The sequence below is a fragment of the Brassica rapa genome, chromosome A06, assembly GCF_000309985.2.
Source record: "Brassica rapa cultivar Chiifu-401-42 chromosome A06, CAAS_Brap_v3.01, whole genome shotgun sequence".
Classification (NCBI taxonomy): Eukaryota; Viridiplantae; Streptophyta; class Magnoliopsida; order Brassicales; family Brassicaceae; genus Brassica; species Brassica rapa.
In genome coordinates, this window is record NC_024800.2 from 225,160 (window position 1) to 243,467 (window position 18,308).

General features: G+C 32.7%; 2 protein-coding genes and 1 long non-coding RNA gene across 4 annotated transcripts; 2 read left to right on the top strand and 1 right to left on the bottom strand.

Moving 5' to 3' along the window:
• Positions 1-1,006: 1,006 nt before the first annotated feature.
• LOC103871013 (cysteine synthase 2) lies at positions 1,007-3,341 on the top strand. The gene is made up of 6 exons (XM_009149220.3): positions 1,007-1,318; positions 1,403-1,477; positions 1,597-1,740; positions 1,825-2,220; positions 2,307-2,542; positions 2,642-3,341. The coding sequence occupies exons 1-6, from the start codon at positions 1,094-1,096 to the stop codon at positions 2,862-2,864; spliced, it is 1,299 nt and encodes a 432-aa protein (XP_009147468.2). The 5' UTR covers positions 1,007-1,093; the 3' UTR covers positions 2,865-3,341.
• LOC103871015 (poly(A)-specific ribonuclease PARN) lies at positions 3,310-18,305 on the bottom strand. Its single transcript, XM_018659973.2, has 7 exons — positions 17,209-18,305; positions 17,002-17,126; positions 16,610-16,911; positions 16,406-16,522; positions 15,814-16,211; positions 14,958-15,736; positions 3,310-3,494 (listed from the first exon to the last, which is right to left on the bottom strand). The coding sequence occupies exons 1-6, from the start codon at positions 17,577-17,579 to the stop codon at positions 15,007-15,009; spliced, it is 2,043 nt and encodes a 680-aa protein (XP_018515489.1). The 5' UTR covers positions 17,580-18,305; the 3' UTR covers positions 3,310-3,494; positions 14,958-15,006.
• On the top strand, positions 7,969-9,916 carry LOC103871014. Of its 2 annotated transcripts, none has more exons than XR_633472.3 (6): positions 7,969-8,251; positions 8,353-8,431; positions 8,513-9,074; positions 9,170-9,250; positions 9,323-9,439; positions 9,584-9,916. It is a non-coding gene; the product is annotated as an uncharacterized LOC103871014 (long non-coding RNA). The 2 variants fall into 2 exon arrangements; XR_633471.3 differs by having other exon boundaries at positions 9,579-9,907.
• Positions 18,306-18,308: the final 3 nt, after the last annotated feature.

Genomic DNA, 18,308 nt, shown 5'->3' on the forward strand with positions numbered 1-18,308 from the left:
AGTTTGTAAGGCTTGTATCAAAAGCATTACCGCTAACATAGAGAATCCTCTTAGGGTCTCTGTTGAGCGTCGACAGATCCTGTAGCAGAGGGAATACATATTGGAAGGTGACAAAGTAGAGTATGTTTTGAGAGAGATAAGCAGCTTAGGGTACCCTATAGCGCTTTCGGTTGTCATATTTGGTAGCGCCTCTTGGTAGCTTATAAGGGATGTAGCCATTTGGGTGTAACTTGTCGCAGACCGGTCCTACGTACTAGAAGCAAAGAAACAAGTGTTAATCGCACACACGCAAAAAGACGACTAGGAGGAATAAAAAGTCAGAGCAGCTTAGAAAAGAATGGGAGGGAAAATTTACAAGTAGTAGTTGAGAGTGATAGACAGAAATGAATAGAAAGCGAGACTCACATCAAGAGATGATGGTGGTTGAGTGTTAAAAGCGGAAGGCCTTGGGGTCTTCTCGTTCACTTCCTGTAATGTGTAGAGAAACGAATAAACCAAGCAAGCAAAACACAATTGTGGATTCAAAAGACAGACAGGGAGACATTGGGATGCAACTTGAATTCCAAAAGGAAAGGGCATACCATAGCTTGTGTAACCAACACCTGCTGCGGTGGCACCAGTGATGGAGGAGGAGGGAGCTGATTCGGCGGTGGAAAATCAGAATTTGTATTTTTGTCCGCTTTTTATTTGTACATCAAATTTGAATAAACAAAAACACTTTTATGTGCTAATTAAGTGTACTTAAACAATTTAATTAGAATATTTAGATTTTTTTCTGGAGCAAATGTAGTATATTTAGGAAAAACTCTATATTTAGATCATTAATAGCAAATATACTAAGGGTGAGGGATATTAAAAGTGAAATTATCTTTGATTTTTTAAGTACAGTTTTTAAAAAGGATTACCATATCTGATGGTTTGAAAACATTTGTGTAATTAATTGAGGAATAATAGGGGTTAAAAATAAAAATAAAAAAAAACACGGAGATAAAAAGTGTTTGTTAGCCTTCGCCGACAACCTAACAGTAGTAGTAGTATTTCACCGGTTGATTTACGGAGGCGGCGGCGAGAAAGCTTGCAAAAATCGGCTTCAATGGCGCCTGTTAAGATAACCGGCGCTGTTGTGGCAGCAGCTGCGACGATGGTGATGCTTTCTTACTGCTTCTTCCGATTCTCCTCGGATAAGTTAGACTCTTGCTCCTCCTCCTCCTCCTCTAAGAAGAAGAAGAAGCTGAGCACGAGAAACGGACTCGTAGATGCCATTGGGAATACTCCTCTCATTCGTATCAATAGCCTCTCCGACGCTACTGGCTCTGAGGTCTTTCTCCTCTATTTTCTAGCATTTATGAGTAGAAGAAGAAAAAAAAACATAAACTTTGATTCTATTTGTTACTATGTTCAGATTCTAGGAAAGTGTGAGTTTTTGAATCCAGGAGGTAGCGTTAAAGACAGAGTTGCTGTCAAAATCATTGAAGAGGTATGTATGTATACTCTTCTTACCTCCTTTTCTCTTGAGGTTTCATCTATTAGCGACAAGTTATGGTTAAGAAGCTGGTCCAAGAACTTCGACTTTTTTTTCTTCTCTCTCTTGTTTAGGCTTTGGAATCTGGTTTGCTATTTCCGGGCGGAATCGTAACTGAAGGTAGTGCTGGGAGTACTGCCATTAGCCTTGCCACAGTTGCTCCCGCTTATGGCTGTCAGTGTCATGTTGTTATACCTGATGATGCTGCTATTGAAAAGGTTTCATCATCATTACTTACTTACTCTCTCTTCTCTGCCTTTATATACTTACTTTTGTCTCGTTTTTTGACTTTGTTTTATTAGTCTCAAATAATTGAAGCCCTTGGAGCTACCGTTGAGAGGGTGAGGCCAGTGTCTATTACTCACAAAGATCACTTTGTCAACATTGCTAGGCGACGTGCTGACCAAGCAAATGACTTAGCATCATCATCAAAGACAAGACTAGCCAGCCGAATCAATGTCGCACATCAGGAAAAAACTAATGGTTGCACAGCTGAGGAACAGAAAGTGCCTTCCTTATTCTCGGAGTCAGTTACAGGTGGCTTCTTTGCAGATCAATTTGAAAACTTGGCAAATTATAGGGCTCACTACGAAGGTACTGGCCCTGAGATATGGCAACAGACTCATGGTAACATCGATGCCTTTGTTGCTGCCGCGGGAACAGGCGGTACTTTAGCTGGCGTCTCAAGGTTCCTTCAGGTATGCACTTAATCACAGCTGCATGAATGATATGTTATAAACAAACAAAAGAAAATAGGTTCATAAAGTTGTTGTGCTCTGAACAGGAAAAGAATGAAAAGGTTAAATGCTTCCTGATAGATCCTCCTGGGTCTGGTCTGTTCAACAAAGTAACAAGGGGAGTGATGTACACAAGAGAGGAAGCTGAAGGACGTCGTCTGAAGAACCCATTTGATACAATAACAGAAGGGATTGGGATCAATAGGCTTACTCAGAATTTCCTCATGGCAAAAATTGACGGCGGTTTCCGTGGTACTGATAAAGAAGCCGTTGAGATGTCTAGGTAACGTTCATACTTCATATATGTTCTGAAAAAAACTGGGTTTAGTAAAGGTTCATAAAAGTTGTGGTCATGATATATTTTCTTAATTTATGTTTCCAGGTTTCTTCTGAAGAAAGATGGCCTCTTTGTTGGAAGCTCCTCGGCCATGAACTGTGTTGGGGCAGTGAGGGTGGCTCAAGCCCTTGGTCCTGGTCACACAATTGTCACCATTCTTTGCGATAGCGGGATGAGACATCTAAGCAAGTTTCATGACCCTCAGTACTTGGCTCTGTACGGCTTGACTCCAACCGCAGTCGGATTAGAGTTCCTCGGCATCAAGTGAAAGGACATCTTTTAACATTAAGATAGGTTTCAGATTCATCAAGCCGGCATTGTTGAAACCTTGCTGTGATTTTGTTGGCACCAGGGTAACACATTCTTTGTAGCTCTATGAAGGACTCTACATTTATAGATAAAGCTATGTCTGGATTCAACGGAGGAAAGTCAAAGCAACAATGCATGTGTCTGACCTCTGAGACTCCCATAACTACTACATCTTACACACGTCTTCTCTATTGTCCACAAGTCATGACGTAATGGGCTCCCTTACCAGATACAGGGGAACATGTTATCAGAAACTTGTCTTTGTACTCATTGGAATCTTGTCTTCGTTCAAATGCATTCGATTGGAAAGGTCATGATAGAGAGAGTCCTATAAACTGGTTGTGTAAGGTCTGATAACTCCATGTGATTTATTGTCTGAGATTAGTATTGACAATACTATGTGATCTTTTTTTTGTCAACTGAGTTTTCATTGATGCGCCCAAATGGACAGTAGTACATTTGGTATTAGATCTATCCACATATTATTGCATTCAAGTGTTTTTTTTTTTAAAGTTATTAACTGCCCAAAATATAAAACAAACATTTGGAATCAAACTATATATATGACTTTCATGTTGAGTTGACAAAATCTCTACTAATAAAAGGGAGCTTTTGAGGCTCCATAGGGCGTCCACATCAGCGGAAAAATTTTTTCCCGAAAGATGACACGTGGCATAAAATATAGTTTTACATTTTAAAATTAATTATTTTCGAAAATTGTAAAAAATATGTAAACATACAACATTAAAAATGGAAAACTACATAAAACATATGTAAGATTACTATTTTTCACTCTACTAATAAAATGGAGCTTTTGAGACTCCATAGGGCGTCCACATCAGCGGAAAAAATTTCTCCCGAAAGATGACACGTGGCATAAAATATAGTTTTACATTTTAATATTAATTATTTTCGAAAATTATAAAAAATATGTAAACATACAGCATTAAAAAATGGAAAACTACATTAAACATATGTAAGATTACTATTTTTCACTTTAAAAAAAAGACGGCTTATCTCCATAATATAACATTACCGTTTTATATAAAAAAAAATTATATATAATTTCGAAAATAATAAATATATGTAAAACATACAACATAAAAATGGAAATACTACATTAAACATAAATATGTTTGACTATTTGTCCAAGTTCTTCTATTAAACATTGCCGTTTTACATTAAAAATAGAAAAATACGTAAAGATTTAAACATCTATCTTAAAATATAAAATATAGACATTAACTAAATATAAAGTATAAAAAAGAGAAATACTCAATATTTAAAAAAATAAATAATAAGTAAATATTATAAATATATAAATATACGAATTATATATACAATAATAAGTAAATGCACAATTTTTTAAAAATGGAAAGAGTATATTAAATATTAAACATCTATCTTAAAATGTAAAATATAGATATTAAGTAAATAGAAAATATAAGAAAAAGAAATACACAACTTAAAAACAATGGAAAAAGTATATTAAGATGTAAACATATATCTTAAAATGTAAACTATAGATATTACGCAAATAGAAAGTATAAGAAAAGGAAATACACAATTTTAAAAAATGGAAAAAGTACATTAGTATTTAAACATCTATCTTAAAATGTAAATCAATCTTAAAATATAAAATTATTAGTAAATAGAAAGTATAAGAAATAAAAATACACAATATAAAGAAAAATAAATAATAAGTAAATATATAATATAATCTCGAAAGATGACACATGACATTAAAATATAGTTTTACATTTTAATATTACTTATTTTCGAAAATTATAAAAAATATGTAAACATACAGCATTAAAAAAATGTAAAAACTACATTAAACATATGTAAGATTACTATTTTTCACTTAAAAAAAAAGACGGCGTATCTCCATAATGTAACATTACCGTTTTATAAAAAAAACAAAAAACATTATATATAATTTTGAAAATAATAAATATATGTAAAACATACAACATAAAAATGGAAATACTACATTAAACATATGTAAGATTACCATTTTACATTTTTATTTTAAGAAAATAATATATAAACATACAATATAAAAAATGAAAAAACTACATTAAACATATGTAAGATTACCATTTTCATTTAAAAAAAAGACGGCTTATCTCCATAATGTAACATTACTATTTTGTAAAAAAAAAATTATATATAATTTCGAAAATAATAAATAATATGTAAACATACAACATAAAAAATGGAAATACTACATTAAACATATGTAAAATTACCATTTTACATTTAAAAATAACAATAATATGTAAACATACAACATAAAAAAATGGAAAAACTACATTAAACATATGTAAGATTACCATTGTTCACTAAAAAAAAAGGGTTATCTTCATAATGTAACATTACCATTTTATTAAAAAAAGAAAAAAAAAACATAAATATAACTATTTGACTATTTGTCCAAGTTCTTCTATTAAACATTGCCGTTTTACATTAAAAATGGAAAAATACGTAAAGATTTAAACATCTATCTTAAAATATAAAATATAGACATTAACTAAATATAAAGTATAAGAAAGAGAAATACTCAATATATAGAAAAATAAATAATAAGTAAATATTATAAATATATAAATATACGAATTATATATACAATAATAAGTAAATGCACAATTTTTAAAAAATGGAAAGAGTACATTAAATATTAAACATCTATCTTAAAATGTAAAATATAGATATTAAGAAAATAGAAAGTATAAGAAAAGGAAATACACAATTTAAAAAAATGAAAAAAATACATTAGTATTTAAACATCTATCTTAAAATGTAAATCAATCTTAAAATATAAAATTATTAGTAAATAGAAAGTATAAGAAATAGAAATACACAATATAAAGAAAAATAAATAATAAGTAAATATATAATATAAGTGAATACCAAATTTAAAAAATGGAAAATTACATTAAGATTTAAAAATATATATTAAAATTTAAAATATAGATATTACGTAAATAGAAAGTAAAACAAATGGAAATATACAATTAAAAAAAATGGAAAACATACATTAAGATTTAAACATCTATCTTAAAATGTAAAATAGAGATACTAAGTAAATTAAAAGTACAAGAAATGAAAATACATATACATGAAAATAAATAATAATTAAATAATGTAAATATATAATATATGAATTATATATGTAATAATAAGTAAATACACAATTTTTTAAAAATGGAAAAAGTTAATCAAGCATTAAACATCTATCTTAAAATGTAAAATATATAATATAAGTAAATACACAATTTAAAAAATGGAAAAAGTACATTAAGATTTAAGCATCTATCTTTAAATGTACTTCTATCTTAAAATGGTAGTAAAATATATAAAAATGGAAATACCACATTAAACAAAAAAAAAATGTATAGTTTTACATCAAGAAAGTCTCTATAAAACTCATTATTCCATCCACATCAACCTCACACTATTAAGGAAAATTTCAAAGCACTCGAGCAAAAAAATGGTTTCACTATCAACTCTTGCCGTCTCAGAAACCTTTAATGACCTTGAATGAGATTTTTTTATAACAGCAAACTTTTTGTTAGGTGGATTCATTGTTGGGAAACCCGCAACTTCCAAAAGTCAAACTTATTCATGGGAATTGAATTGCTTTTCATAGACTCAAAGGTATTCTTACAAATTTAAATTAATCTAATCTATAATTTTATTGTTAATATTCATACTAACTCTTTCATGATCAAACCATTTCAGTTAATAACCATTCAAGCGTTTATCCCGAAACACTTCCTTCCTCGCCGAATCAGGTATTGGTTCATGTTGGTTTAGTATTGTTTTTGGTTTACTAACCGGTTTAGGATGGTCCTATTGTAAATATAATTTAAGTTGGTTTAGCATATATTATGTTTAAAATAACTTAAATTAAATAATAATAATATTATGCTTAAAATATAATTTTAGAGAGTTTTCAAATATAGTTTACAGAACATTATAGGTGATGAATTTAATTTATTAAATTCGTTTATTACTTAAAACTAAGTTTCTTAAAAAAACATACTGAGTTATACATATCAATGATGGATTGGTGAGTATAACATGAAGACAAAAATATAAATATCTGATTTTCAAGATAAGAAATTCAGCTTTTATTCAGATACTCAATATATAATATCTTAAATTATGTTTTAAAAAATATACATAATTTATATATATAGATTTATCTTCAAAACTTAAACTATTATATTATATATGAATAATGTTTTTAAATAAAAATAATTTCTGATTTAAAATAAAAATAAAAACAACAAATGTTTATTTTCAAATAATGGATGTAAATTACATTATACTATCATTTAACAAGTTTTAGATACGTTTTGATATATCATTATTTTTTATTTCCAGAAAACAATAAATTGTTAAACATCAATATCATCTAGGTTAAGTATACGAACAACAAAAATTCAAACATCACAAAAAATATTTACATAACCATTATAATACAATAATTTAATCAAAAATACAATTAAAAAAATATTAAAAAGAATAGTTATATACTTAATATTTGAAAATAAAAGATATTTTTGCTAAAATTATACTTACCTGGCCAAGGAGATCGACCATCTTTTTACGGATCATTCGAATGTTGAGCATGTGGTCGATCCAAAAATACTCTGCAGTTTAATAAAATCTCTAAAACATTTATTCCAACACTCAAAAGATAGTTTTGCTAAATATGATAACTAGATAGCCAATAAAATTACAAAAAATATTTAAATAGTAAAAAATATGTTAATTTAACGTGTTAAAATTTAAAAATAAATTTTAATTATGACATGCATTTTAACATTTATATAAATATAAATCATAGCCTTAATATAAATAATTTAACAACTTAAATTAGAAAAAAATAAAAAAAACCCGGGCGTAGCCCGGGTTAATCCCTAGTCTATATTAATAAAGTTGCCCAGAAACTCTCCTTAGAGTGCCACCTCAGCACACCCTATTCTATATTGTGACACGTGTCAAGTTTTCCTCACTCTTCGTTCGGTAAATGATAAACGTTTTGGGCTTGAAAACATCTTGGGCGTACCGAATAAATGAAATAAGGGGGTCTTTTGTTGGGTGGGTTTCTTCGTCGTCGTTGCAAACCACAACCCCCGTCGTATCGTCTTACATCAGATCCTTCAATGGAGTAATTCAGTGTTAATGGCGCTCAATCAATTCACCCCACTTTCTCCTCATCAATACAGTTTTTTCTCCTCCCCCATCAATCGACTTGGCTGTATATATATGGTCACAAGGCCCTGAAGAGGAATCCCAGCACTCATGGAAGTTTCTCTGTGCCTCGACGAACTGGTGAGAATGTTTTCCATCCCTTCATCTTCTAACTCTGAAATTTCTTTCTTTAAAACTCAGATGTTTCCTCTCTTTAACAAGATGAGTTTTTTGTTCTTCAGGATCTTACACAGCAGCCTCCAGCGCAGATGGCAAGAGATCTGCGAGATAACGAATGGAAGTTCAAACATATTTTTCGAGGTTAGCTTCCAGTTTCCCTAGACCATCTCCAATTTATCTTTTTAGAACGACCTTGATTCATGGTTCTATTGGTGCTCATAGGCTCAACACTTTAATCCACTTGCTGAGGAAAGGGGCCATCTAGGAGTCAAGCGAATTTGATGTCATAAGAAGTAACAGCCACTTCAAATTCACAGACATCGCAATCTCCATTCGGTTGAACGATCTGATCAAATTAGAGGATCTCACGGAGACGACTGCCATGATTCGTACTGAGAAGTTCAGGGTCCGGAAATATGAACAGATCATGGTTTTAGCCAGGTATTTTTTTTCATCCATATTCTGATATAATATTTTTGGTCATGGTTGTTGCATCAAGACCACCTTTAATGCTGAAAATCAAACCATCCAGCGTATAATGCTTTCAATTCAAGTTGGTCGGTACGTACCCCGCGCGCTACTGTTTCTTTGTTGTTGTATGTCGTTTGTTTGCTTTGTCAATGTCGTTTGTTTCTTAATAACCCATACACCAATATGCAGTGGGACAATGATATGTGTTAGTGTCTTTGATAAGGTTACAGATAACCTCCACCAGAAGTTTGAGCTTGCGGGATTGAAGCCTAAAGTCATGGTTGCCACCAACGTTAACCAAAAGTGGCTGGAGGTCAGTAGAGTTTGTATACCTACCATATTTATTTTGAACAACCTTATGGTCCTCATCAAACCATTTAACATTTTTTGCTTCATGTGTGAATTCAGGGTGCCTTTTCCTCAATGTAACCTTGGTACACACTTTTATTTTGACAAAGAATGTATAGCCACCGAGAGTATGCTAGCAGCGTAAGATATTTGAAACCCAAACTGTTGTCAGATCATTCATTAAATCTGGTGCTAAAAAAAAACTGTTTGTAGATTGGCTGGATCTCAGGATGCTAGCACCTCCACTTCTACAAGTATGGAGGTGTGAAGAAAAATGAAACTGTTACTCTAACTGAGCTTAACAACTACATTCTTAAATCTCCATCACAGGTTGGTCCACTCCGTTTATAGTATAGCTATATGATTGGTTCTTAAAGACTTCAAACTCTTATGTTCTTGCCATTACTTGATAATCTAAGTAGTTACACATAACACTGATTCTTAAGAGTTTTTTTTTTTTTTTGCCAAGACAAGACAGCAAAATACTACAACATTGAGGGAGGCTCTGTTCTGCATCTTGTCCTCTGAGTAGTAACTCATATTTTTTGGGTTTAGTGTTTACTGAGGCCTTGAGTGAAGCCCTCCACTTTTGGCTCTACTTATGTAAGAATAAAGCAAACGAATATCACAATGTACATTAAACTGTAAAGCATATGGCTGTTTCTGCAAACCCAGCTCGGAGGTTCTTCTTTCTTTTTTTTCAGTCATCAAGGATGTTATTAATATTACAGGCACAATCAAACTTATTGGAGTATCGTTAACAAAAACAGAACAAGACAAATACAAGCATTTTGATGAGTTTGTTTATTATAACTCCCTTACTGAGGATTGAGCTTGACTTTTTCAAGATAATAAAGTTATGGATCCATTTTTGTCTAATAAAGATTTTCTTTGAGAATAGCCAAGACAAAAGACTGTAAAAAGTATGTATTCGCATTGCTGTCTAAGCATAATTTTGTGAAAGAAGTCTTTTTGTTTGTTTCGACTTTCGATCATTTATATACACTAAAAACTTTATAAATTAATAATGTTGGGACACTTATATTTTATTAATTTATAGAATTATTAAACTATAAAATAATTTCTTTTTTAGATTTTTCAATTTTAAATATACGTTTTCCTAGAATAAAAAATATATTTTATTTTTGTGTATATACATGAATTTAATTTTTGAAATTAGATATTCAAACTGTTTTAACTAAATTATTTAGTTATATAGATATGTCTCATAGAGTTTAAATGTGGCTTTATAAATATTTTTACTATATCTCATCAAAATATATTAAAATTTAAAAATATATAAAGATAATTTCATTGTGAATAATTATTTATTTTACGTGTAAAATGTATTGTACATATAAATTATTAATTTATAATTTTAATGGAACCATATATTTATATAAGATTTTTTTAAAAAATATTTTATTATTTTATCGATTTATGTCATATTTTGAAACCGGTATAACGTATTACCAGAAAAATTTGTTAATTTATAGTGTTTATTAATTTATCGAATATTAATTTATAGAATTAATACCATATGTTATTGACTAAGTTTGCAAGTCTCACGATTCTTTTTGTGAGTTACATTTTGTTGGATTGTACAGTACATTAATAAACATAGTAATGCAATACTATTGTAATCACACCATTGTCAAATACAATAAACACATTTCATAAAAAATAACACAATATCAGCAAAACAAAATATACGTGTCGAAACTCTCCACAATGTGGCAAATCATTCCTTTTATCTCTATTTTGCAACACGTGTCGAGCAAAGAGAGAACTTCTTTTTTCTTTTTCTTCCAATTCCAATTCGTGTATTTTTTTCTTCTTTTTTTTTTGGTGTTTATGGCTCGGAGATTAGCTGGATTTTCTGATTATTTATTGAGTCTTTCTATTTATTTATTTGTCCATAGTTTGATATATACGGCCCATTTTTGTTTAGAGTTAGGTGTGTCATCTTCTGCTGATCGACGCCGTCACCTTCCATCTGTCCCCGACTGCATTTTCCTGTAATATATTCGCTTTCACTTAAAATCAACCTTTAATTCAATCACTAAGCTTCACCCCACATTTATTCCCACTATGTCTCATTTGGTTACATTAACAAGCGACATTTATAACAGATCCAAGGTTGAGTTATAAATAAGTGTTTTGGAATGACGAAGATCTGCACCATTGGGATATCTTATAGCTTAAGCATTCTGACGGACGCTTTCAGATATTTCGTCTTCTTATGTTCTTCTTGCCAACTTGAGAGCAGACCGTTGCTCAAACACAGTGGAAGTGCGTCTTCTGAAGTTCTGTGAACATAATTTCTATTCTTCTTGCATTAATTAATGGCTTCGTACAAACATAAGTTGACTGGTATGTAGGGAAAGTAATCTTTGATTCCTGATTACACAAAATTAATATGGAGTTTATTATGTTTAAATTTCATTATAATATATGTATTGCTTTCTACAATTGTTTAAATTTAATACAAAATATTTGTTTTTAAATAATTTATCTCCAAAAATATATATTTTTCATTCCTACTATTTTTTCATAATAATAACAAAAAAAAATACATTTCAAACGTAAAACAAAGCTAAATGTCTAAATTTAAACTTCAAATGCTGAGGCTATAACATACAATTCACCATTTTCTTCCATATATCTTCACTACTAAACCTAATAGACATTATCTTCACTACTAAACTTAATACACATTATTCACCATTTTGACCCTGAATCTCATATACATTACAAAAATAATAATATATATGTAAAACATAATTGTAAAATAAAAGTCGCACAATTATAACAATATACATAGAACGAAATTAATATCATCGTATATAGCAAAATGTTGGCTGCTGATTTCATGAAAAACTAACCACCAATATTAACTTCCATAGTAAAAAAAATATGCAACATAAGCAAAATATTTATAAACACAATAAACAACCGCCCCGCGCGTAGCGCGGGCAAGCCACTAGTCTTATATAATAAAGTAGGGTATGCTCTCACCTCTTGCGCCACGTCAGCACGGAGAGAGGGGGCATTCGCCGACACGTGGCATCTTCTAAAGCTTTGAATCGCTCTCCATCGAGTTTGATGAAACATTATTATAAGGCTGGGCTATTTAGTTCCTATCTTTTTCATTTAGAATTTTGTGCTAATCCGGTTTTTAATATTGGGCTTTATTTGTAGATTGACTCTGGCCCAATCTGGTGGTGTCTTCCCCAAAACGTGTGAGACTAAAGATTGACACAGGCGCCGCCGACAAGCAGCAGCTGGTATCCCTTACGTCAATGAAGATCAGTGTTTACACGGGGTACTCTTTACTTTGATCACAGACTATTTGAATTCGTCATTGCTTTTTTGTCGATTGGTGTGCTTCTACGAGGCACCATTACGGCTGTTGACTCGATTCATGCATCGTTATTAACAATCATGATCTCACATTCAATGAATTATCTCATTCATTCAACTCTGTTAATCCGCTACTATAAATTATCGCCATAATCCGCTACTATCTCATTCATTGATGGTCTTAGTAAAAAAAAATGATTGCCATGATGAATTATCAGTTTGTCTTTCAAAAAAAGCAAAATTCATCAGTTCATTTGATTTATTCAGTTTCGTTTAAAATCTTTCAGCGATTAGAATGGCAAAATCCAGTCTGCTACTCGGTGATTTGAATGTCGGCCGTTAGCTCTACCGCTGAAGTGTGTATCCTGAGATTTGGGAGGCTCGCAACGCTAGGAAAGCTGGTGAGACCATGTGCGCCGATATGCTCCTCTTCAACACAAAGGTAAAAGCTTCAACGATTCAACTGCCTTCGTCAAGATAACATAATCGTTGAATCCGATACCTCAAGAACTTTTCGGAAATCACGAGCAAGGCTCATCTTTAAATCCATCGGTGGTGAATCAACATCTTAGCACCCTTATAAGCAGCTGCCATGATTTACGTGTTATAGCTTGAATGTATAACTTTTGTTTTATAGACGGTAGGTGTTGGGGACCCTAAGGATTTCAAAACGACAAATGATTTCGTTTCAAGACATGAGGGAGAGAGCAAAACAAGAGGCATGAACCCGAAAAGCAGAGGAAATGGAGGAGAAGCACGTGTCTAATGTGAAGCTGGAGAAGTTACAGCTGCAAAGATCCAAGTTATAAAAGAAGTGAGAGCATTTACGAGTTTGGGTCTCAAGGAATATAAGGAGAGAACCAACTATAAAATATGAAGATGTTCCATATCTTTTGAAGTATAAAGTTTATCTTTGCAAGCCCACTCTTGAGTATGATCGATTGCTCATCTACATTGTTAACCACCTTTCTGAGAATTTATTTGCGGAACTAGAGACATGATTTGGGATATATATTACGACATGTTGATGTTTAAGGTTTTCTTTAACAAAAAATCTATTCCATTTACACGTTACACTCAACCCAAACCACATATATATAACATTGCTTACGTACATTATAGATTATATATAAGAGCAATTTCAAATAAAACCAAAATATATTAGAAAGTTCACTATTTTGTTTTGTAATAAAAGATTATCAAAAAATTTAAAGTATACAGTATATATAATAGAGTCAACGTACAAAAATCAAATAAAACTAATACAAAATAAAAACTAATACAGTAAAAACAAAAAGATTACTAATTGTATTCTGAAATTTAATCTAATAACATTTATTCCAAAAAAAAACAATAGGTAGATGCAGAATAACTTTTCTAACCTGAACCATCAGCTGCCATGAAACGTCTAAGACTTTCAGTTATGTTTTCAGCATCTGATGGCATTCCAACGTTTCCTTTACAAAAAAAACTAATAACATTAAGTTAATTGCAACTAACAGTGAACTAAATTATAGTGTGGTTATTTAACCCAAAGGGAAAAAAATGAGACAAGTAAAATCTTTCACAACTTTTACCCGCATTGCAACGAAGTAATTCCAATAACAGGAAGAGCTAAGTAGTACAAATAAATAACAAGTAGCATGTGGACTTAAAAATATGAATACACTTTTAAAAATTTACACCCAATAATGAGATTATGACTCTTTTCACCATGTTTAGAGTGAGAATTGAGTGTTTCGAATTGTTCTTATTATACTCTGTCTGAACATTAATATTACATAAAACACATACGACCCCACATTAACGACACATACATACTTTTAAATTTTAATATTTAATCAGTAAATAACCAACAATAGCTAAGACTTTAAGTTTTCAGGTCATAACTACGTAACGGTTACTACCTTTCCTCTTCGCCTCTTAACTCTTTCCTTGACTCTTAAGAAACTATCAGCCTAACTTGAGAACATACTCATCTCCACGCACCCTACCAAGGTGAAGCAGAGCTTGCTGTTAGACGTACCTACACATAACGCCATGGTGAAGAAGCCTCCTCGGGCCAACCGGCTTGAAAGCATCAAACTCCAATAAAACAAACACTATATAAAACTAAAACAGAACATCTACAATCACCGGAAAGAATTGTAACACATATCACAATCAAACAAACATGGCAATACTAGAAAATTAAGTACACTAAATATCTTACCAACTTTACGTAAAGAAAACACACATGAAAGCCAAATCAATATGAAAAATAATTAACAACACTATAAAAATATTAGTTATTCTTATTTTAGATTTTCTTCGATGTCAAATTGAAATAGAAATCAAATAAGAAAAATATAAACCATTACATTTCCATTATTTATTATTTTCAATATAAATTAAATTTCTAAATATTTTATAAAATTAAAATACATTTTAATATAAAATAGTTTTAGTGTAAACTCACCCGCCCGTAGGGCGGGCCAACCCCTAGTTTCTATTAAAAAAAAGACACGCTGCCTTTGATAAGAAATGGAATGTGGTTAGTTAATCCCAGCAGCTTCGACTTTAACACTATTTGCCAAAAAAGCATCGATCAAATCCGATGCTTTATCAGCCTTCTCTCTTCTCTCAGTCTCAGGGCTTGTCTCCCCTTTTGGGTCGGGTCTTGTTCTTGATTTGACCCCAACTGTTTCAGCTTGGTCAGAGAATAGGACCTTTGAGATATGTGAGCTGCAAATCTCTTTGTAGGCTTCGTAGTCTGCAGCGCCAGTCTTCCCTCCTTCAAGGATCTTGGAGAGAGGGTGAATGACCGTGACAGGACCATCGTCTGACTCCAGCTGCTCCTTAAGCTTTAGGAACTCTGAAACGAGTTCTGAGTTCTTGAACAAGACGAAAACAGCAGTGTCGTCCAAGTGGTAGACAGAAGTGACGGAAGTCGAACCAAAGGCTTTGCAGATGCATTCTTTGATCTCTCTAGCCTTGAGTTTTCGTGGGAAGTTCCAGATGAGGACTATCTTCTCGTATTTAAACTTTGAGACTCGCCAGTTCTCGGCATTACTGTGGCTTGCTCGAAGGTCGATGATATCTCCTCTTGCCCAGCTTAGATAAAGACGGTTAATGTACTTTTCAAGTTTCTCGTTCTGCGCAAAGTTCACTGATGGATGGTTGAAGTCGAAGCCTAGATGACTACACGCCTGTGCGAAGATGCAACCTGTCATGAAAGCATCATAACCAGCTTCGTGTTTGCCTCCTGCATTCCACTTAGAACATCTGAAACAGAGAACATAAGTTTATTAGCCAGAATGCAATAGAAATGTCCATGCTAAGAATAGAAGAGGAACACAAACCTAACGTTATCTACTTGGACGTCAATCTTGACACGCTGCTGAAGAAACAAGTCAGAGCCTCGAGAAGGAAGCTCGACTTGTGGACATAACGAGGAGAAGGCAGAGGATAGTGATGTACTGGACTTCTTCATCCTCTGATGCAACATTGGATTCACGTTTACGAGTATTTTGGTGTCAACAATGTGAGGAAAGTGGTCCCTAATGGAGGCCACGAATTCCTCAGCTGTGGAAGGAAGAGGTCCCACAAATTTGCTGTATACATGTGCAATATCCAGGATAGAATTGTGACCAACAATCAACTTCTTCTCTGATGAAAGCAGATCAATCACGTGACGGAACCCTATTGCAGATTGTATCTTTCTTTCCGCCACTCTCTTGCGTTCATCCTTTGCCTCCTTCTGTAATAATATGAGATATACGTGAATCAAAGAAGGCTTTTAAGCAGAAGAATCAGTGACTACTAAATAATATCTCGAGCCTGAAGTTTGCTATAATCAAATTAATTCACTCCATCACTGTCATCAGTAAAGATGCAAGGACATATGTATCTAAATGGTAACAAATCTTAGCAGCAATGTAAATGGAAGCTTACCAAGAGATTTGCCTTGTCGGATTCTGAATCAGTGAACACAACAAAGTCTTGTGAACAAGAAGAACTTTTATCATTCGCATGTATGTAGACAAGATCTCTAAAATGCTTTCCTAAAACCTGTAAAAGCCAAATCCAGAGGCAAAGAGTTTAAATAAAATAACACTAGTGTGAAGATAAATTAATCGTCAGAACAAAAAGCATTACCAATTTAATAACTCTGAGCTGATGAGAAGTGAAACCCTTGAGACTAAGAGCCGGACGCATGTGATAGAACACAGTTTCAGTACTCTGAGTTGAGCTCCCCGGAGACTCAGAAGATGCCTTCCCACCATGTAAGAGATCAGACCGCCATTCATTCAGCTTGGTCTTCATCCTTTGAGCAAAAAGAACATCAGCCAATCGCACCAACTTGAAATCCTCTGCTTCCACCATGCCTTCCTCGTGATATAGCATTTCAAAACGCTTACTTGCATCTTCCTCTTGTCGTCTGGACAAATAAGAGATTCCTGGGATTACTCAAATAATGTGAATTTCGAGGCAGAGTAAGACAGTATATATGAGAATCCCTAGGGAGAAAGAAGGCAAGGCCAAGGCACCTTCATGGATGCAGGTGTTGAAATCAAATTGATACTTAGCAAGGAAGTCAATGGATGTGGTCTGGCAGAGAAACTCATGATGATCAAAGGCGAGCTCTTGACGAGGAAACACAAAGAAGTTGTGCCTGCCACAACGAACCCAACACATGTAATGCAGTTACATACAGAAATGAACCAACACCTAGAGAGAGAGAGAAAGAGACTAACGGGTGAGAGAGGAATGAGTGAGTGAGAGAATCCCATCGGAAGGGACAGACGCCGAACTGAACGACTGCGAATTTCTCGGCTGAGTCTTTCACTTTGAGGTATCTGACGTCGTAGCGGTCGAACTCCAACGAGTCTCTCCACGGAGCACTCGTCACGCCAGTCATCTCGAGGTCTATCGCCACGAAATCAGCTGCCTTTACATGCGTACGCAGATCATTAAGCGTCGTCTCGAAGTTCGATCTCGTCACGTGCTTCAACGGGAAAGCCTCCGTCGTCGTCGGAGTAGTGGCTATCTCCGCCGTCGAAGAGAAGCGTGAACGAATCGAAGCACTGGCGAGGGGTCTCAAGGGCCATCGCTTGTGCCGCCGCATTTTTTTGAACGGAGAAAATGGCAGTTGGCTCCCCTTTTTTAGGTTTTGCTAGGAACCAAAGAGAGATGATGATTCTTCATTCCGACGACAAAACGTTGCCGTTTACCCACACTCAACCTTTCTCCGTTTAACCGGTTAAAAGATCCATTTACTACTTTATCTACTACGAACCAAAAAATACCCAAAACAAAACCGGTTATTATTTGGTTCCGGTTTGAATTCGAGTAGTTTAGATAGTTCGAGTAATTCATTATTATTATTAAATGATAAATATTTAAATAATATCATTATTATTATTAAATACTTATCTATTAATATTAACTTAATTTTGACTTACATATATACATTACTATAAAATATGTATATACATAAATAAGTTTTATAGATTTCTTTTTAAATACATAACTATTAAATCATTACTTTAAATCATAAATACAATTGAATAACTTAGCATATTAATTAATATGTAAATTATAAAATTAAATTAAAGTATTTATACACAAAAAAATATTAAAACACAAAGAAACTTTATACACAATATTAATTTGTAAATGTTATATCAGTTTATTTATATTAAAATTTGGATTATCAATATATAATATCAAAACATACAGATTTTTTTTTTAAATATATATTGTAATTGCAAATAGTCTACCAAAAGCTTGATATAAAAACACTGGATAAAGAATATTTGAAGAGCATTTGCATTTTTAAAATGTTATCCTAATA